Source organism: Trachurus japonicus, chromosome 7 (genome assembly GCF_045865225.1).
Source record: "Trachurus japonicus isolate A0001 chromosome 7, Traja_1.0".
Classification (NCBI taxonomy): domain Eukaryota; kingdom Metazoa; phylum Chordata; class Actinopteri; order Carangiformes; family Carangidae; genus Trachurus; species Trachurus japonicus.
The window spans coordinates 12327743-12347773 of NC_140913.1; the positions used below are offsets into that span (position 1 = coordinate 12327743).

General features: G+C 43.0%; 1 protein-coding gene across 2 annotated transcripts in view; it reads right to left on the bottom strand.

The window, feature by feature from the left end:
- The window catches only part of agrn (agrin), a 253022-nt gene that overhangs the window by 178221 nt on the left and 54770 nt on the right, over positions 1-20031 (bottom strand). Inside the window, exon 3 of one of the 2 annotated variants that reach the window (XM_085781254.1) lies at positions 8399-8419. The exons of the other annotated variant lie outside the window; for it this stretch is intronic. Within the exon in view, the coding sequence (XP_085637380.1) occupies positions 8399-8419 (21 nt within the window). The remainder of the gene's footprint in view (positions 1-8398; positions 8420-20031) is intronic. 2 annotated transcript variants of the gene reach the window in all.

Genomic DNA, 20031 nt, shown 5'->3' on the forward strand with positions numbered 1-20031 from the left:
ACAATTTTCCCACTATACTGATATTTATCTGTACTCATAAGACACAGCAGATTTGGACTGAATGGCAATTTCATAAGGAAATACATTTTTACCAGTTCCCTCCCTAACACTTTTAACACCCCCCTCTCACCCCTCCAATTCCAAATCCACAGCTGACACCATCGCTTTTAACCCCCAATTTGTCGTCAGTGCTGGTCTAAGAATGCAACACCACAGCCTCACAACAGGGGCGGGACTGCTAATGGACACCTCACCCCATTTCTGTCCCATGTGGCTGTCTGTCTGTCCGGCGGAGGAAATGGAGGTGATGGGAGGGGGGTGGAGGGGTGTACGAGGCGGGAGGAGGGGGGGTTAAGAATTCTGGGTCAGAGACTCAGCACTGGCCCCTTAATCTGGAGATGGACAAGGTGGGGTGTGGGGAGGCTACACAAATGCACACTCTTCCACACATATACACACACCAGATGGGACACCCTCTGCATTTACCTACTTAGCATGCCCCCAGAGCACGTGCATACACACACACACACACACACACACACACACACACACACACACCCTTATCCCCTCTCTGCAACCCTCTGCATATACAGTAGGAGCGATCATGGGTGAAAGAGATTATATTACCATAACCTAGATATTCTAACCCCCCATGACCTACTGGGTTGCGATGGAGGCGCTGCCCTTGGCAACACAATAACCCCAGCAGCGCAGCAGAGCGTCGGAGCAGACTTTTGCAGTGGCCACTCAGTCACACAAGAATGACAAGAGCTGATGCAACAGCAGCTGAAATGATAAATTACTTATGAATATGAATATGCATGAACCACCGCCTTACTTTCATAGTTTCCCCTCCTTCATTCTCCTTCTTTTAATGATTGGGGAGTGGTGGGTGGGTGGGGTGTGTGTGTATATGATGTTCTCATAATATTTCTGGTTTGAATCCATCTCGCAGCCTCCTCCTCTCATTCCTCATTCCTGTCTCTCTCAGCTCTGTTTTTCTTTCTAAAGAGCAGATGCACCATAAAAAAACATCATTAAACTAAAATACCTCTGTGACAGCACATTTTGCCTGAGATGTGGATGTTTTTCATGTGAAAAGTGTGTGTCTGAATGGTAATGTCCTCAGTCAACGTGAAGCCCTGATGAGTGTGACCCCTGAGAGGAGGAAGGAGAGGAGAAGGAGGGTGAGGAGGACAAGGAGGAGGAGGAGGAGGAGTTTGCCACGAGGGCTGAGTTTAAGTTGGGGATCTCATGATGCTTGGACTGAGAAGAGAGATGATCAGCTGGTGGAGCCACCTCCCTATACTCTGTGTTGGAGCATTAGCATCCCCTAGTGGGCCTACTCATCCTTGCAGTCTGCAGGTTAAGACTCCAGGATGCAACTTTGTCTCCTTTAGAAACTGCCTCAAGAGTTCAAGTTGACACACAAGATCCTGTTGGGAAATTCAGTGTTTCATATCTTTAATTAAGTGAAATGGCTTATATTTGTTGGTGGTTCAGTTCTATAAGTCAAAGTTATATGAAGGTCAGCTCCGGAAAAGCAAATTAAATCAGGTGGCGATTGAATGTTTTGCTCATATCACCCGGGCTGGGCCTGGGTTGTCTAATCAAATGAGATATAACTCTTTGGTTACGCAAAATTCTTACCGCAGCTGTACGGAAAGATAAGGATTCTTCTGGGGCTTATGACAGAAGTTCTCCTTCAGTGCAATGACAGAGAGGAGACAGAAAAAAGAAAAGTCTGCACAGAGACAGAGAGGCAAAACAAGCGCAATAAAGAAAAGCTGTCAGAGCAGTCTGGCACCGCTCCTGACCTCATCATACAAACACACGCAGACACAGTGCAGTGTTACAAAAGCTATTTCCAGGTGTTATTCTCACCCTTCTTCTTGTATCATGTCTCAGTAGTATGAGCAAACTTTACATAAAAAACAGGCGTGTTGTGACTTGAAACAATTCACAGGTTATGTGGTTCTGGTATGGAGAAAAAGCTAATCAAACCTTTCAACCTCAACCTCTGGAATAAAATCAACATCTAATTTGTGATTATGCAAACCATTGGAAACAAATTCCTTCTAGGTTTTTTCACTGCAAACAACAACAATCAGGCCGGACGACATGACACATCCGGCCCCGTTTCCTTCATTTTGAGTCATTTCCACTCTTTACTGTACTACAGCCTTTGCACTGTGCAGCATGCAGCCATGAGATGGCAGCAGATGCAAAGAGTATAGCCCCCGCTCTGTGTAGTCACACTGTCGGTGCCAGAAGTAAAGAAGAACTCCACTCCTCCACAGGTACGGGTAGTTTCATAATCTCTCTACAGACCTGCATCTCATTCCCCGTATGACTGATGGAGCTATAAATAAAAATGTGGGAAACCTATGAAGTTCATTAACTGAGTGCAGCTATCGACACACTGTATGTGACGGTAACTAGATCCATAAGAGCTGAAGCAAAATTGAATACAACAATAAATTTTCCATCAAAAAATCTTTAGGTTGATATCTATATTAGATTTACATAATTCATCAAGATCGATCCAGCCTGGGTGGAGAGAATCTATTCTACAAATATGGCTAAGTCAATATAGTGTTAGTTTACTCTCCATGACGTCTTTAGTCGATATAGTACTTGAAATAGTTCAATCCAGTGTTGCAAATAACACAGTCTTATCCTGCAATGATAAGAAGAAGTGGCACTTCATATACTCTCTTTTTCCTTTTGCAAAGTAATGCGGCGAAAAAGAAGCACTGCAGTGACTGATACTATAAAGCTGATGGAGGACCCATAAAGTATTTCATGCACTTTCCCACATGTCTATGAGACACTCGAATCAGCTTCATTTTGTATTGTGGACTGTAGCTGCTAGCGCACTGTGGTGCTCTGCAGCAGTGTTTACAGCATTTACAGCAGGTTAAGTCAGAAACCAGACAGAAGCAATAACACACACACAATGCAGGAATATGTCAGACTAATGAGCTTGGCCCACGACACAAAGTTTGATGGAGCCTTGAAGATAAGAGTTTGCATATGGGTCAGGAGGAGAGGACAGTAAACACAGCTGAGGTGCCGTCTGTATCCTGCTCTAGCAGGAGAGGCTGAGGTGGAGCACAGAGGCCCGCCCAGTGTTCAGGCCTGCAGGGGGAAGAGAGGTCTGGATCACTGCAAGGACCCCTGGTCATGTTCCAACCAAGTCAATTAAGTTACAGAACTGTGTGTGAGAGAGAGGGCAGGGGATTCTCTCCCAGTAAGGAAGAGAGGAACATAGAGTTAACAGCCAAGACTCCCACTGGTTTCTGCAGCTGCCAAAAAAACAAGAATAAGTGCAACTCAATAAATGTGCCTCGGGGCAACAATAGTCTCACACAAGTCCCAGCAAATCACAGCTGTTAATGAGGAAATGTACATTTGAGACACTTTCTTTAAAAAGACAACGATTCTGATCAGTACATTTTGAAAACAAGTGGAGATGTTTAATTTTACAAAGATGTTACCGTGGCAGCCATTATGTCTACTATTACCAGGTAATAGGCAGATTTTTTTCTATTTGTATGTACAGTACACATGTCCACCTACCATCTGAGACCTACAGTTAAAGGTCTGTACTAATCATCACTAAATTATAATTACATAATTGTAAGATAATGTGTATAATCTCTGCATTGGTAGTGCATACTGTACACATTTATTTTTTATTTTATTTTTTACAATTTCCCACTTTAAAGTTTAATTGCAGACATAAAAAATTAAAATCCTGGACAGATGGAAAATGAAAAAAGGATATAGCACTCAAACCACGTTGCTCATTATCTTTTTGCTTTGTTTTCTGCTTTTGCTGCAGCTTCACTGAGATCTGTGAAGATTAACTGACCTTGAATCAAGTATCTTTTATGGTTCCACCATTGTCTTACTACAAAGGTATAAAATGGACGAAAATGTGTTACTTTACACCATTAAATGAAACTAATATCATTTCACAACATTATATTATTAATGCAATATTTGCAAACTCCTTGCAGATTGCCCCTGCACTGGTTATTAAAGTACTGGTGCAGTATGGATTTGTCAGCCCTGTCTTGCCTCAACACAATAAACATATGCTGCTGAGAGCATTTGCTCTTTGCACACACTTCAATGTTTTTTTTGAAAATAAACACTGGGGCACACACAGATGTAGCTGGAAATAAACACTCGTGTGCGCACATGTGCCTATGGAAATAAACAGCCATACACACTTGGAAATAAATGGCTGTGCATACAAGCATGCAAGAACTGACATGCAAACCTCCAAGGCCCAGACACCTTTAAATGGATACAACACATGAACAAGATAAACTTGATATTTACTGACAAGGAGACATCTGACAGGACTAAACACCAAAGAAAAGGAGAAAAGTAACTGTTGCACAACAGTTGCAGACATAATGTCCTGTGAAACCACATCAGCCAGCCTTGGAAGAATGCATAAACTTGAGCAGAATTCAATTGAATTTGCCGAAAATTTGACATTTGATTCATTACAGTGAAGATTGTCATCCCCGCAGTCCTTATCACATCAGCCAGATCTCTTTGATGTTTGTCATGTGGGTCTGATCACCAGACAACATGCGGCACCTGAAGAATGTAAAGTGTCTGGCTGCCAAATCTCAGATCGTGTGTCTCTCAGATCGAGTCCTTAAAACAGTCTTGGTAACTGGCTGAGAGTTCACCGACTGATCACTCATCACTATCAAGTCTCTTATTTTCATAACACACTGGCAAAAATAAATGCTGTATCACAACTGTAAGATAGGACATATTTGCATGACTCAAGGCATGAGGAAAACAGTCTGCAGGGATGTCAAGTCCGAAGGAGGCATGGTTAAAGGGCAGAAACTTTCTATTTTGTGTACAGTACGTGTGTCAATCTCGTTAGCTTCTTATCTGTGGGGGGTCTGACTGATACAGAGGGTCAGCATGACCCTGACTACAGGGAGGTTTTCTGTTGGACTGACAGACAGGGCTAAGGCTGGGCTCCTGAAGGGAGGCCTGGGGCCAGGAGCCAGGAGCCAGGAGGGGCCCTTGCTGTGACCTGAAGTTGTCTTGACCTGAAGGAGGCAAAGAGGAAGCTAAACAGGAGATGGAGTGGAGGGAACATGACAAGGAGTGTCAGTGATAAATAATCTGTGTTAAAATAGGGAGCTGCAGCTTGTCTGGCCCCAAAATGACCTGTCTGAACTTCAGTCAAAAAAAAAGAAAGAAAAAACATACATCAAAAAAGTGCTGAGGAACAATCCAGATGAGGAATAGCCAGTATACCCAAAATATTGAAGATATAAAAGCCAAGTTCAACTTTTACTATAAAATTCAGAGCAGATGTTCCTCCTCACTCACATTGTCTCGTGCAGTAGGAAGCTTTATATCTCCTCAGATGATCATTAAATGAGCATCCGTCTCTACAACATGGGCACAGTTGAAAAGTCCCCATGCTGATCTCCTTGCAAAAAAACAAAAAAAAACAACCCACTCCTCAAGTGAATCTCTCCACCACATGGTCATTTAGTTTCAAGCCTGCAAGTCGATCTCACTGAATTAAACAACAGCCTTAAGAGAGGCAAAGGTCCAGAAAACCTCCACAGCTCAGTTGGAAAAGAGCATGAATTAATAAATTCATTGGCCAGCCCTGTTCCTCTTGTCAGCTGCCAGTCACACAGTGTGAGTCCAGAGGGCAATACTAGGATAAGATGTGTAGAGGTGAGGGATTTATGTCTAAAGGCCACTGATCCACCGGCTTGCTAGACTGTAGTGAGGATGCTGCTCATCAGTGGATGTGAATGGCACCTATCCCCTCGGGAATAGGAGACTAAAGAGCTAGAAGCTACAGGCCGTAACCCACTGATTCTGATTACTGCACGGACTGACCTCCCAAACCAGACAGCAGATAATTGCATCCTCTCACATTTGGAAGTCACATTAAAGAGCTGATAATGGAGGTCTGGCTCAGGAAAAAAAGGGCGATCACTGGAGCGGACGAGGGGGAACAACGGACCCGTCTTTGGCTGGGGAGGAAAACTGGTATCTGCTTGATTCATAGCAGAGCATACAAAAGATGTCCTCTCCACTGGCATGCATTGTTAATGGTGCACTGCTTTTGAAAAAGGCCAAACTACCTGTTTCTTGTTGAATGGGGCTGCTTGAGGAAAAAAGCCAGCATGCAGATAATAGGATCCGGTGGTGACGAGACCCACGCAGCTCATAGCAGAATGTGTTATTCATGTGCTATGAAGCACTGCAGAGCAATGAGGGAAAATGGGTGGTGTGACAATGCGGATGTGTCGCGGGTCCAGCAAATGGGCGAATGCAGTACAAGGTATGAAAAAATGAAAACATCTTTCCCCACTATCCCTCCATACATCCTGTAGTGTCAAATTATCAATCCTGATTAAAAAGGTCGGCCTACACAGGTGTCTGTCACTCAGTCAGTTGTCATCTTTGACTATACAATGTTAACATAAGCCTGTAGGTTGACTGCAGCCTCATGGGCATTTTCCTTTTAGAATGGTCAAACAGAAAATACTGTACACTGTGACATTTCATTTTATTATCCTTTTGACCCTTCAAAAGGAAAATAAAATGCACATTGTCCAGCGTGTCCACTTAATCAACATTTTCAATGCAATATTTAATTAATAGTCAATGTCAATATGCCCTGCATTAAACCTTAGACAGACTCGTCCTCTTGTTTTTAATTTTGGGCACCATAGATTATCACATGGCGAGTGTCTGACAATGTTTTTTTTTTTCTTCTGGGCAACAGTTCAAAAGAGCCACTGTCCATCCAGGTATAAAATCATAGGACAGTTGTGGGACAGGAGGGTGAGCAAGACACAGACAGGCCAAGGGACACACTGTCCAGTTAGCTTAACAGGACCAGAGAGATGCCGTAAAAGCTAGCACCTAGGGCCAAACATGGACCTGATTACTGTTCTTGCAATTCACTCTCATCGTGTTATTTTTCTTTTTTCTTTCCGTGAGAGCAGCATGTTTGCTGTAAACATTAGTTGTAGATGTATCTATAAAAGAACGGTGGTGCCCTTCAGAGCCATTAGCCAACCTGTCATAAAGAGGTGGAGTCTATGGAGGATTTACGCTTGTGTGTCACTGAACACTATCATACTGTAAAGTTACAGATGAGGGTCATGACCACATTGAAACAGGATCAAAACATAAAGTACAAATGGAATCAACAGAAATCATGGAAAAGAAATGTCACCCCTCGTACAACCTGTAGTCTGAACCTCATTTGGACGATGAGACTTGAGGAGGTTAAATGCTAACACTGCTTTTCTGAGCTGCACCTCATTCTCCTCTTGCAGGAGCTTGTTTGCGGTGACTGACCCAGGCAGGATGGTTCACTTGTACAGCATGTTAATGAGATCCCCAAGGAAACTTGTGCTGAGCAGGTCTGTTGCAAACACCAGAGCCTTCATAACCTCAATGTGCATGACCTTTGACCTCATCCATACCACCATAAAAAAAAACATACGCACACACATTATTTATAGACAATTAAGAGTCACCGATACAGCAGTGTATTATTAAACAAGTCAGTCATCAATAATAACTTCATCATTTAGATCTATGCATCTCCTTCTGTGAAAATGGCTTTTGTGTGTGTGCTGACATTTTGTGAATTCCTTCTGCCCTCAAGGGGCCAAGAAAACTCTATACAGTTTTATATAGCCTTGAATATTGGCAAGTTAAAGTTAATATATATAAAAAGATAAAATGTTGTTTTTAACAGTTTATTATTGATTTCACATTTTGAAATGTGATAAATAAAGGCCATCCAGCGTTTGTGGCTCCACAGTTTGTCCCATCACTACAGTCGTATAGCTGTTTTGAAATTTCTCACTACAATCCTAATTACACCACAGCAAATTACTACAGTGTGTATGAAATGAGAGACCTCTGCCCTTGTTCCTGTCATCACATACACCTATCTAGCACAGTACAGAGGAAGCGTAGGGGCTTTTAACTCCAGACCTCATGCAGAGAACAGGTGAGCACAGTCAAACCTGTCTGTTCCCCTCTAGTAAGTATCCTGACACAAGTCACATACTAAACCAGACTTCATGTGCTTTATGCTATCAGACACACACAAAATCCTGATTGCCTCTCCTAATGAAGGAGTGTGTGCGTGCGTGTGTGCGCGCTCAGCCCTGACAGCCATTTTAATTAGGCCTCCACAAGAATTGTTCAGATATTACTTGATCTAAAGAGATAAAACATTTAACCAACTATATAACGGGAAGGTCTCTCTTTTTTTCCACAAAATGAATCTGCTGATTCAGCATTTGAGAGCAAACTGAAGAGAAAAGGAGGGACAGTTTGATAAAAAGCAAGTGCTTACCTGCAATGATATATTTGTGAGCTTCAGCAGGCAGAAAGGGGGAAAGCAAGAAGAAGAAGAAAAGACAGTTAGAGAATATTTGCAAAAAAAAAAAAGGCAAGCAATACGCATCAGTTTCTTGGCAGAAGCAGAGAGAGATGTCTGAATCTGAGGTGAATGAATGACAGGATGCAGATGAAAGGGAGGAGGAGGACAGGTGATCGCAGACCACAAATGGAGCTTTTTCCACATGTAAATACTCAGTGTCACTAAAATGTGCAGGTGAAACTTGTGAAAACTTGGACCAAAAAGTTTCTACACATACAATCCTCTATCTAGTTTGAATTTCACTGAGGTAAAGAAATGCTAAACATTATTAAAAAAAAGTGATGAAAGTTTCACAAAACGTTTGTCCTTATAGGAGACTGAACCTACATACAGTACTGTATATATTCAATAGGCCCAAAGCCCAGCACCATAGAGTACTACAATGATGTGGATGAACCACCTAAACAAACCCTCCCACTTCAAATACAACAAACGGACAATCACCACAGACAGACACAACACATCATAAATCTTACTCATCTCCTCTATCATGCACACACACACTCACGCCGGCCTATCAATCTGCTGTTTTCCCATCTGATGCAGATTGAGGGTGAGGAGCTTTGACAAGGCATATGAGAGGCAGCTCATCCATAAAACATGGTCTGGGCTGAGTAAAAACTGGAGCTGTTTACAGGGAAGAAGAAACCACAGAGTTCCCTCCATGGATTATTTTAACCAGTCACACACGTGGAAACGTTCTGTCAAAGTTCTGTATGACCAGTGACACACGATCAGTATTGGTACTTGGTATCGGCCGATACCCACAGCACAAGTATTGGAATCAGTATTGGGTTGCTGGGAGGAAAACAAATGTATTATTGGAACATCTCTCATAGCAGGAAGCAAAAAGCATCAACAAAAGGTGCAAACCAGGTAATATGAAACTAAAGCTACAGTATTTACAGTGGCTCCCACATCAAGACACCTCTCTGAATTAGACCATGGGCCCCAAGATGCCACCCAAGAGTTTCACTTTTAGATGTTTAAATGTAGAAGGTGTCATTTGTATTGTGTTCATAATTGAAAGACTTATAATGAGAATTCCCTGTGGGGGAAAGATTCTTTACTGTGAAACATCCATTTTCCAGCTGATTGAAAACAGCCACCATAAAGATAGTAGACTGGTTCATTATAACTTATTGAACCAGCTCCCCAAAAACAGTCAACTAATAAAAGAAATCCAGCAGTGATTCCACACAATAGCCTCAAACCCTGACAAAACAGGTGTTTTGGTTTGGTTTTGTGTCGGGGTGAGTATTAGCTGAGGGTCAGCTCTCTTCCTCTGTTCCACCCTCCTGCCTTTCTCTCATTCTGCTTTCCCTGCTCTCCTCGTCTTGATCCTCATTATTCCTTGCTGGAGTCTTTGGGGGAGCAAATGGTCTATTATCCAAAGATGGAGCTTAAGACAACTTAAAGCTCCGGAGGAGTGGCTATTTATTTGGGTTGAAAGACAGAGAGAGAAGGAGGGAGTGTGTGTCTGGCCTGGCGTTCCCATATCACTTAGGCTAATGTGATTAAGGGTGAGCGAGGAGGTGAGGGGGTGGGGGTGGGGGGGTTCATTTAGCTCGGCGCATGTTGGTTCTAAGTGATTCATGTCAGGGGGGAGTGGAAAGGGGGGAGATGGAGGGACGTGGCCGGTCACAGGACTTTCTTAAACACACATTCACATGTATGCATAGTCACATAAGAATGAGTGGTAAGAATGAGCCTGGTACCTAAATTAGTGCACATGAATGCACACACACAAATACCTACTGGTGGCACCCAAGGTTAGAACATAATCTGTTAAATTTCTCACCCTTTTTTGTTCTTTGTTCGTTTAACTTATAAACTTTCACACTTGAATGAGTCACCTTGAGAAATTTAGTTAATCTTGTGACGGAGTGATTTTTTTTTCATTTGTTCTGTAGCAGAATTGAGAACAGCAACAGCATCAGGAACAAAGGTATAGCGGAAGCTAAGATACATTGTTTAATAGTTACAAGTTGAGGTCAGGATGATTAACATGGTGAGTGTGTGAGAGGGAGAAATAACCATTGATGCTATTGTCTCCTAATCCACTATTACAGTGATACTAGCTGTTACAATGTCAGCTTCTGTGTTGCAGGTACAGTGATATGACAAAAACAATTTAATCAGAAAATGTGCGTGAAATGACCAGTCTTGGGCCTTTTTTCGCTGGTGAAAATACCCACTAAGATCTGCCAGCACCAAACACCAAACAACACCCGACTGGACATGTTAATTTTCCTGTTCCTTTCACTGCTGTAACACTGTACATACACCGTGTCCATCACAATGCCATTAAATCAGAAACACGTGTGGCAACGATGTGCTCAAGGATGAAAGAGTGAGCTGCAGCCATGAAATCAGTTTTAAAAAACACACACAATCACCCAATGAAGTGTCGCACATGGAGGCTGAAACACTTTTACAGGAGCCAGCAGAGGAGAGGTGACAGATCACTCACTCTCTCTCCACTGTGTCCGTGTGCTCTTCATGCATGTTACCTTGTCACTGCTTGCAGTTGTGTCTGACCTCAGTCTAAGCAAAATGGCAAACACTTTTAAACTCAATAATTTTGGTGTGAGGGCATTTGGTCGATTCTTCTATCTTAAGGTCTATTCAGTACTACAAAAGAATAAGACTAATGAAGTGGTGAGGTTGATGATGATGATATTACAGTTGAGCAGCAGGGATGCTGCTACAGAGTCTAGATAAGGACAACAGTGTCTCTGTGTGCGTGAATGTGAGCAGGGCCCCAAAAATAGCAGATGGATCTAATTAACTCTGAATGGCTTTTTGCATGTTGTCACACAGACACACACATTATATACAGACAGACAAAGCGCATCTGTGCAGTAATATGTAAAAGAATTAAAAGAATCAACAGTTTGAATTTCCAAAACGTGGATGAAAATGTGCAGAGACACAAATGAGGAGAATCTGGGGGGTTCTCATCTGGTTTAAAAGTACTGTACTAAACCTGATATGATGAAATAATAAGACATAAAATAATGTAATTCAATACAAATAAAACTGATATAGCTACTGAATAGATTTTAGTTGTTGGCCTTTATTTCAAGAGGACAGGTGGAGAGAGACAGGAAAGGGGGAGTGAGGAGGAATCACATGCCAAAAAGGACCACGTGGTGGAATTGAACCTGCAGCCGCTGCAGCGAGGACCGTAGCCTCTGTTTGAAGAACTCCTGCTAGTGAGATATATTACATCCCTTGATGAGGGGTTTATATAATACATGATGCTGAAATAATGAAGGAACTTTGTGTCTCCTACACATTGATCCCGTCAGTAATATTGCGCCAGACCTCCTCCACTACCTTGTTAATGGCAGCAGTGTTTCCTTTTCTTGTCATACATTCCTTATATTCCTCATAAATATCCATATGGAAAGTTTATTCTGCAGTGGAAAACGCTATGGTAGGTGCTTTTCCTTTGCTTTGGGCTATTCTATGATATTTTCGCCACTCGACTGGTGTGGGCTTGTAGGAGGTGAGGCTTAACGGGAAAGGCTTGAATGAGCTTCAGCTGGAGCCAGCTGATCTTGCTTCATGGAAGGGGTCGGGGTTTAGTTTGGAGTTTGCCCTGATTCCAACTTCAAGATTAGACCCTTAGTCTGGATTTTCTCTGTTTAAAAAGTAAACAAAGCTCACAGCAGGGCTCACAAAATGTCACACACACACACAGCTCCTTCTTCTAATGCTGTTATCTTTAACATTGAACATGCATGAAGACTGTAGTCAAAATTTGTGTGTGTTTGTGTAATGTGGGGGGGGTGTATGTACGCTGACTGGCAAAAAAAAAAAGACCCCCCACCCCTTTAAGAATACTGTTGTCCCCTCTCAGAAAGACTTCCCCTGTAAAAAGGAAGGATTTTACAGACAGGAAGAAAAATGTGGAAAAACTTGCACTCTACCAGGTGAGCCCCACGTGCCGGGACATGGTGATTTTGTTTTTGTTTTTTTGGGGGTTTTTCGTTTAGTTTTTTGTTAAACTATACTAACTATTAAAAAAAAACTAATAAAACTGCATGCACATGCTGTCTTATTTTTGTCTTTTTTATATAAAACTTGGGATGTCTCTTGGTAATCTTCAATTTAGTATGTAATAAATAGTACTGTATGTTGTAGCCTGTTATTCAGCTGCTGTTGTTTTTCAGGCCTGTTGTTTGGTCTCTGAAATGCATGTGGTAGGCTAATCAGTTTTATGGTGCTGTTGCGTCACAACCTACAAATCTCTCTCTCTCTCTCCCTCTCGCTTGCTTGCTCTCACGGAACGTAGATAGAAAACTTCAACGTGCAACAAACTCTTTACATAGTCAACACTGCTTACACTGGCACAGCACTAGCTCCAGTTGTAAACTATTAGTGGACATTATCTGTGGGGGGGTTGGAGGTAAAGAAGCTTTTTTAGTATCCCTGATTTAAACAGGATGTATGGGAGCTTCAGACAAACATGTGTGTGTCTGGACTGAAGAGCCTTTAGGTTGGCTGCAAATGTGGGCCAAGAACTGGGTGATTTCTAAGGGCCTTGGACCAATGAGTGCATTTTCTCACACGCAGGACACTGTGGGTTGTAAAAAGTCCTATCAGTTTCCAGCTGTGAGGTGTATACAACCCTTTCACTGTCCCCTCCTTTTCTCCAACACTTGAATAAATAGGGGCTGAGAAATGGGCCGGAGGGTGAGAAGAAAAAGGAGGGTAGGATCCCTTTGGTGCTTGTTTACCTCACGCTAAACATCCTTCATGTCGCCGCAGTTTACGTGGCCTTGGTGGACTTAGCCAAACAACTGCTCGGCAGGAGAAGAAAAAGCTAAGCTCATCTTCATTGTGGTGGATTCTCCTCAGCTGACAGGAGGGACATGGAGCTTGTGCTGCTGTGGCCAAGAGGAATGAGATCCACCATCTCTGTCCGCCTTCACTCAGGCACCATTTGGTGTTTTCATCTATTTACTTATTAGATGTAGCGGAGGAGGTGGCGTTAACGTGTTTCCCTGCAAGAGATACAGATTAGTAGCATGTGACTGCGTCCATAAAGAATTTGTTAAGGTTAGCTTGATCTCGGAGGACTGCGGCTACTTAAATTTCATAATGAGTCATTTGCATATGCAGCACAGTGGCACCGTGATTATATATAAGAGGAGATAGAAATGCAAAGAGGGTTTCATTTCACTCAGGCAGAATCGTTTCACAATAGCACAATTTCACGCCACGCAAATCTGCAGCTCCTCAGTGGGCCCGGGCCTGCCGTGATTAGTTTAGTGCTCGGGAAAAGATTAAGCATCCCGAAGCAGAGATTGAGATAGACAGCCAAGACGGACTCAAAAAAAACGCCACTGCTGTAAAGAAAATAAACTGCAGTGTGAGGTGAGAGCTTCCAGCTTTGTTCGGTCATGTCTGCTTCGTCTCCGCTGACCTTTACGTACAGTCAGATGTCTTCACACTAAAGCATGAATGGCGTGATTTAAGGAGCTTTCTCGCTGAATGAAAACATTGAACTCTCCAGGTGTCTGTGCGGCTCGCCAAACTTTACAAGTCATCATGGAGATAGCGTGAATTCAGCTCCACGTTAAAGGGATAGTTCAACATTTTGGCAAATTGGCCCATTGCCATAATCGCTATAGTCATAGCAGTAGGTTCGTTACCTATTTTTAGAACGGAGGAGCGGAGCGGCGAGCTGCTCAGGGCTATGCTACGGAGGCTAAGGGAATTTCTTGGTTTTCCTCATCAAACTCATCAAATACACAACCTAACAACTCCAAAAGGCTGTCGTGGACAAGTTGTGAGCTGCACATTCACCACACTATGAGATAACAACGGAACGTTATGAGACGGAGCTGTTTTAGAGGTAAATTCATGCAAAACCGCTGATGCGCGTTGCGTTCAGGGACAGTTTTTCAGCAAGCAGACTCTGTATTTACCCTGTATTTACCTCGAAAACGGCTCCGTTTCATAATGTTCCATTATTATCTCATAGCGTGGTGAATGTGCAGGTCACAACTTGTCCACGAAAGCGTTTTGGAGTTTTGGGATTTTGTATTTGATGAGTTTGATGAGGGAAACCAAGAAATTCCATTAGCCTCCGTAACGTAGCTCTGAGCAGCTCGCCGCTCCGCTCCTCCGTTCTAAAAATAGCTTACACCAACAAATAAAGGTAACGAACCTACTGCTATGACTATAGCGATTATGGCAATGGGCCAATTTGCCAAAATGTTGAACTATCCCTTTAAGGTGCAAATGTTATTCTTAATTTGACGAGGGGGCCGTGAACAGTTCCGGACGGTGGCAGGAGATGACTGCTTCTCTTCCTTAACCGTAGAACCTTGAGGTGAAAGTGGCGCCTCAGGCCATGTCCACTCAAGGCCAAAGGGAAACCTGAATCTAAATACGTCTGGCCTTGGTCAGTTAAATCACTGGTTTATAAGCATTTGGCTGCTGACAGAACATAAACACATGTAAACGAAAACATCTCAATTGTGAGGCCAGCTGTATTGAAACACTGCATGAGTAAACACACAGATATAAAGGGAGACAGAGCAGAGGTTTAATGTGCTGTACATCCCAGCGTTTACCAGGCAATAGCCAGAATACACAATTCTGTTTGTCTGACTGAAACCAATGGAAGCAGAACAGATTCAGCCATAAGCCCTTTGTGTAGAAATGTCAGTATGGACTAGACTAGAGTAAACTACGGGTTCAGATACAGATATAAAGTATTTTTGACTTGATTTGGAACAAAAAAACAAGTCTAACTTTACATTGGAGTCATGACTGGTCAGTAATGGGAACTCAAAGATCTAACAATGACGTTATTTTGTTTCTCTTGGTTTTAAATAAAGTTAAAAAAGATCCATCCAACTGAGTCGAGGCAATGAGAGGACGGTGAGCTTTAACGACTGTTGTTCCTGTCATTCACCTTCATCTAACGGCTTCAATAAAGCTGTCAATAAAATATACTGTACTAGGCTGATTGAGAAATGACTGAAACTCAATCTACTAACTTGCCCATAATCATGTACGTAACATTTCTTTTTGTTTAGGGATGACCTCAGATACCCCTGAGGCACTTAACAATCTACTACCCATAACAAGTTCAAAGCAGGAGAGGCTTTTTAAGAGAATGCAAGATCACTCCAAAAAAGTGCCAACTCATATTAGGCTTGTCAGGTCTTCTGTTTGGCAGCTGAGCAATAAAGTCTCTCTCCCTGATGCATTCATCAAATGGATCAGGATCATGAGTCCACTGCTAAATGCAGGCTTGGCATGGACGAGCCTTCCAATGGGACGCCTCGTGTAATTCACCCAGGGAATTAATGTCGGTCTGGTCAAAGTCAAAAAAGGCACAGAGAAATGAAAAGTACAGCAGCCGTCTATTAAACAATGAGTCCAGCCGTGCTTCCTGGTACCGCTGATGACATCACTGAACCCTCTGCCCGGCCCACTTTTAGTATATGCTGCCCCATCCTTCACCCCATTTCTCCCTTAATAGATAATTTCCAATCCCATCAGAATTGCAGCCTTTTCCCCCCTTTTAGCGGAATAGAGTGATCCATTAAGGGCTGCTAAAGCTCTCACTTATTAGAGGAAATGGCTTTTAATTTGGCCAATTAACAAGGTAGCTAATTCATCAGCGGTGTCACAGATTCCGGCAATTAGTCAGCAAGTACGAGGAGTGAGCGAAAATGAGGCGAAGACAGGGACCGTCAGCTATCCCACGATCCACTTGGGATGCCGCACAGGGGTGTGATTATGACAAAGTCACATATACAGAGGAGGACCAGAGCGCTCAGTTCAAATCATGCAAGAACTCTGGTCCAATCAGGACACAGGAGAGATCTGGACTGATGATGAATGCAGACTGAAGTGATTAACCGGCAGGCAGAGGACGTGCAGAGGACACTAACTGAGGAGTGTAACATCCTTGGCTGCTGATGGGGACAGGCACTCGGCAGATGAGGGATATTATAATTTGATTCATGTCCACCCACCAGCAGACAGCGACTGCGGGATCAGTGTAGTGGTTAATGAAGGAGCCGCATGGTGCATTTGAAATGTCTTCTGACGGGTCCAGTTGGGATTCTCACCAAAGCAGACTGGGGCTGGGAAGTCGGGTCACACCCAAAACTCAAGAGGAGCCAGCTAGGGGGCTTTTATCAGATAAGATAATGGTGGCTCGTAAAGAGATCAGCATTGAGCATTCTTCACCAACTCACACTAAACACTGTATTCTGTGAAAGTCATTCCCTTACTTAGCATGCCATGCTGCCAGTGCCAAGCTTTGGGCCAGCAGCTGCACATCTCTGGCTCTTGCTAAAACACGCATAACTGTCACAAAGTGGAGCCACATTTACTGGCTTTGGCAACATTTCTGATGATCAACAGATCTTGAAATTTGAATTTGTCACAGATACAAGCAGCTGGATGCATGTTGTTGTTTTTTTCTTTGTTTTGATGTCTCCAGCATTTGGACAGTCGGCCGGCCAAATCAAGCTTCGTGATTACTGGACTAACTTCAAGGAAGTGAGAACATCTTTCAGTGAGGAGAAATCATTTGACTTCTTTTTCTAGAACAAATTAATACTGCGTGTTTGTTCAACTTAACATCTCTTGTTCTTCATCTCGACTCCTATAAAGCTGCAGTTACAACAGACACTTCCCCCAAACCACACAGAACCTCTGAGGATAAACGTACACAGGACTTATTAAGATGGACATTTTCTTTAATGTGCTGAATTTTAGTAGCATGTATTGTTTGTACTTTGAATGAATGCACCGTAGCCCCTGTCTGAAGCCCAAACGACACGTCATTAATATCCATAAATGTCGAGGTCTTTGGTCATTAGACATTGTCTCTCTATTCTCCAGTGGAAAAACAGAGTGGGACGTGGACAAAGCTCCTGTTTTTGTCTTGTGTGGGCCAAGATAAAGCACCAAGTGAAAAGGTTGCCATCCATCTTCATCCGCCTGGCATGTGCTTTAGTTACCTCCGCCCTCAATGTAGCCCGTGTTCTCCTTGTGTGTGTGTGTGTGTGTGTGTGTGTGTGTGTGTGTGTGTGTGTGTGTATGTATGTGTGTGTGCTGTAAGTGGCAGCGAGGTTAATGAAGTGCATCCACCTCTCTTCCTGCCCAAAATGAAAGAGACTTCATTAAGCAGTCTACTGAGGACGGCGTTCATAGCCGTATACTCAGTATACTGGACAAAGACAGGGATACATGTCCGTGTGGACATATTTATTCAGTTTTGGCTGAACCAGATGCCAGTTACATTCTTGAAAGGTTTGTTTTTCTTTCGGCTTTAAACTCAGGTTTTAATTCTCTGCCATTCCCATGAAGACTTTTTCAATTTCCCTGACTTTGCTTGTCCAGGATTTCCAGGATTTCCATGACAAGTGGGGGGTCGTATGTTCAGTGCTTTACTCCCTTTTTCTTCCTGACAGCTCAACAGGTCAGTCCGACCGTGACTGATGGGGAACATATGGAAAATCAGAGCGAAGTAGCAGGAAGAGCCATGTCGCAGAGGAGACATCAGCATCATGTACTGATGTCCTTTATCTCCTCTCCACTCCCACTTCACGGTCTATCTTCCTTCCCTGTCCTTTTCTCTCCCTCTCTACCTCTCTCTCTCTCTCTCTCTCTCTCTCTCTCTCTGAGTCTCCACCCATTCCTCTTTTCCTCCACATCCTTTCATCTCAACCTCCCACGCATTTCAGGTCACCAGGGATGCAATCGTCTTAAGTGTTCTGGCTGACAATGAGAGCTGATGAGAAACCTTTTCTGTGAGCTGGCTAAGGTAAGCTCCTGATCCATCCCTGCACTGCATACAAACACAGGCAGCTCATCTATGCCTTCCCTTTCCCTGCTTCTTATTCTGGAAGTTTCTGCCTAATTATAAAATCCCTGCACAAGAAAAACAGAAGTTCTACTCCTTCACCTTTGAAACCAACGAATATTACCGAGCGAAACTGCAGAGCGATGCTTCCAGTGTTTTTGCTGACTTTAGAAGTTGATGCATGTCCTAAAAAGATGTCTCAGTTAGTAGAAAACCAGCCTACAGGGATCTCGCTTCTATTCTACTTTAAAATTTAAACCAAAATCAAGATGCGCGATGAAGGTCAGTGCCTGTGTCGATGTTCACATGCAGAACATCCCTCACCCTAATTTCTCCCCTGCTTCCTTTGAAGAGCAGGTCATATGATGGAAAAGCACCAACGAGGAGCTGCTGACTCTGCGTACCTTCCCCATAATCCTCTCAGCTCAGGACACTGCTTCAGCTATTTCATCTAAAATAAAGGGCAGCAGAGGTTGCCGCAATCAGGAGAAGGAAAAAAAAAACCCAACCTGAGAGGGTATAAAGAAATGAATCACTATCCTCCAGCAGCTGGTGAGCAGTTTGACTCTCAGATGATTGATTTGTTTAATTCTACATCAACAGTCTTCATCCATCCGTCCAAACCAGCTGTCAGAATTCCAAGCTCCCACAAGCAGGAAGCTGCAGCCTGCAAACTGCTCCGAGCATGAATTCACCCGCAGACAAGTCCCGGCATTGACCAGATCATCAACACCGAGGAAACCTGCGAGCATTACGCATGAGTAATAGCTGGCGCTGACAACTGCACCTGATGGAGGATGTGACACAAGCAAAGTAATGACACGTATGACAGATTAACAATTTCTGATGACTGTAACTTGATGAACTTAGAGATACTTGATGCTGCAGTGGGAGAATCAATCATGGCCGTGCTGCTTCCTCTTCATTCTGACATGTGCCATTAAACAAACGTTAAGTGCCAGGAGATGGAGTGAAGACAGCGGCGGTTGGGGATGCTTTAGTGTGACTGCCATCATTACTGAGTGACTTCACATCAATTTGTTTTTCAAAGATGCTTTAGCTTGACACACGCCGAGGCTGAGTCTCTCTATTATCAAATCATTATGTTGCATAACGCAAAGGAGGGGTAGAAACCGACCCACCACTGATCTATGTTGGGTTGGTTCATGGTTCCTAATGGACAGTGTTGATGACTGAAGGAATAAAGTTTGATGCTTAACACGTTAACATTGCTTCTAGACTATTAAGTAAACAGCTGCTGACATTAGCAATGTAGCAATAGCAAGTCTTCCGAATGGCTCCTCATGACATCTTATACTGTTATAAGAGTATTGCAATATTTTCGTTTAAACACAGGAAATTAAACTGAAATTTGAAAAAAAAAAAAAAGAAAAACATCCTCAAGACTTGCAGCAAAGGCCTGTGGGATATGCTGTTTTTTCCTTGGTTGGAACAAACAAGTTACTTTGGGATTTTTAATGCCAACATTTCAGCATGTGGGTGGTTCTTCAGAATCACCTCCTATCTAATATTAGGGGAGTTTGTACCAAAGACTTTTAAAGTCAAATACTATCCATGAACTACACAGTCAGTGAATCAATCAGTCTGTGAGTGGCTGGAGACTAGCTTACCCCAAAGTGATTCTTTATGGAGACAGAACCAGCACCACCGTAACTGCTTTGCAAACTCAATGTTT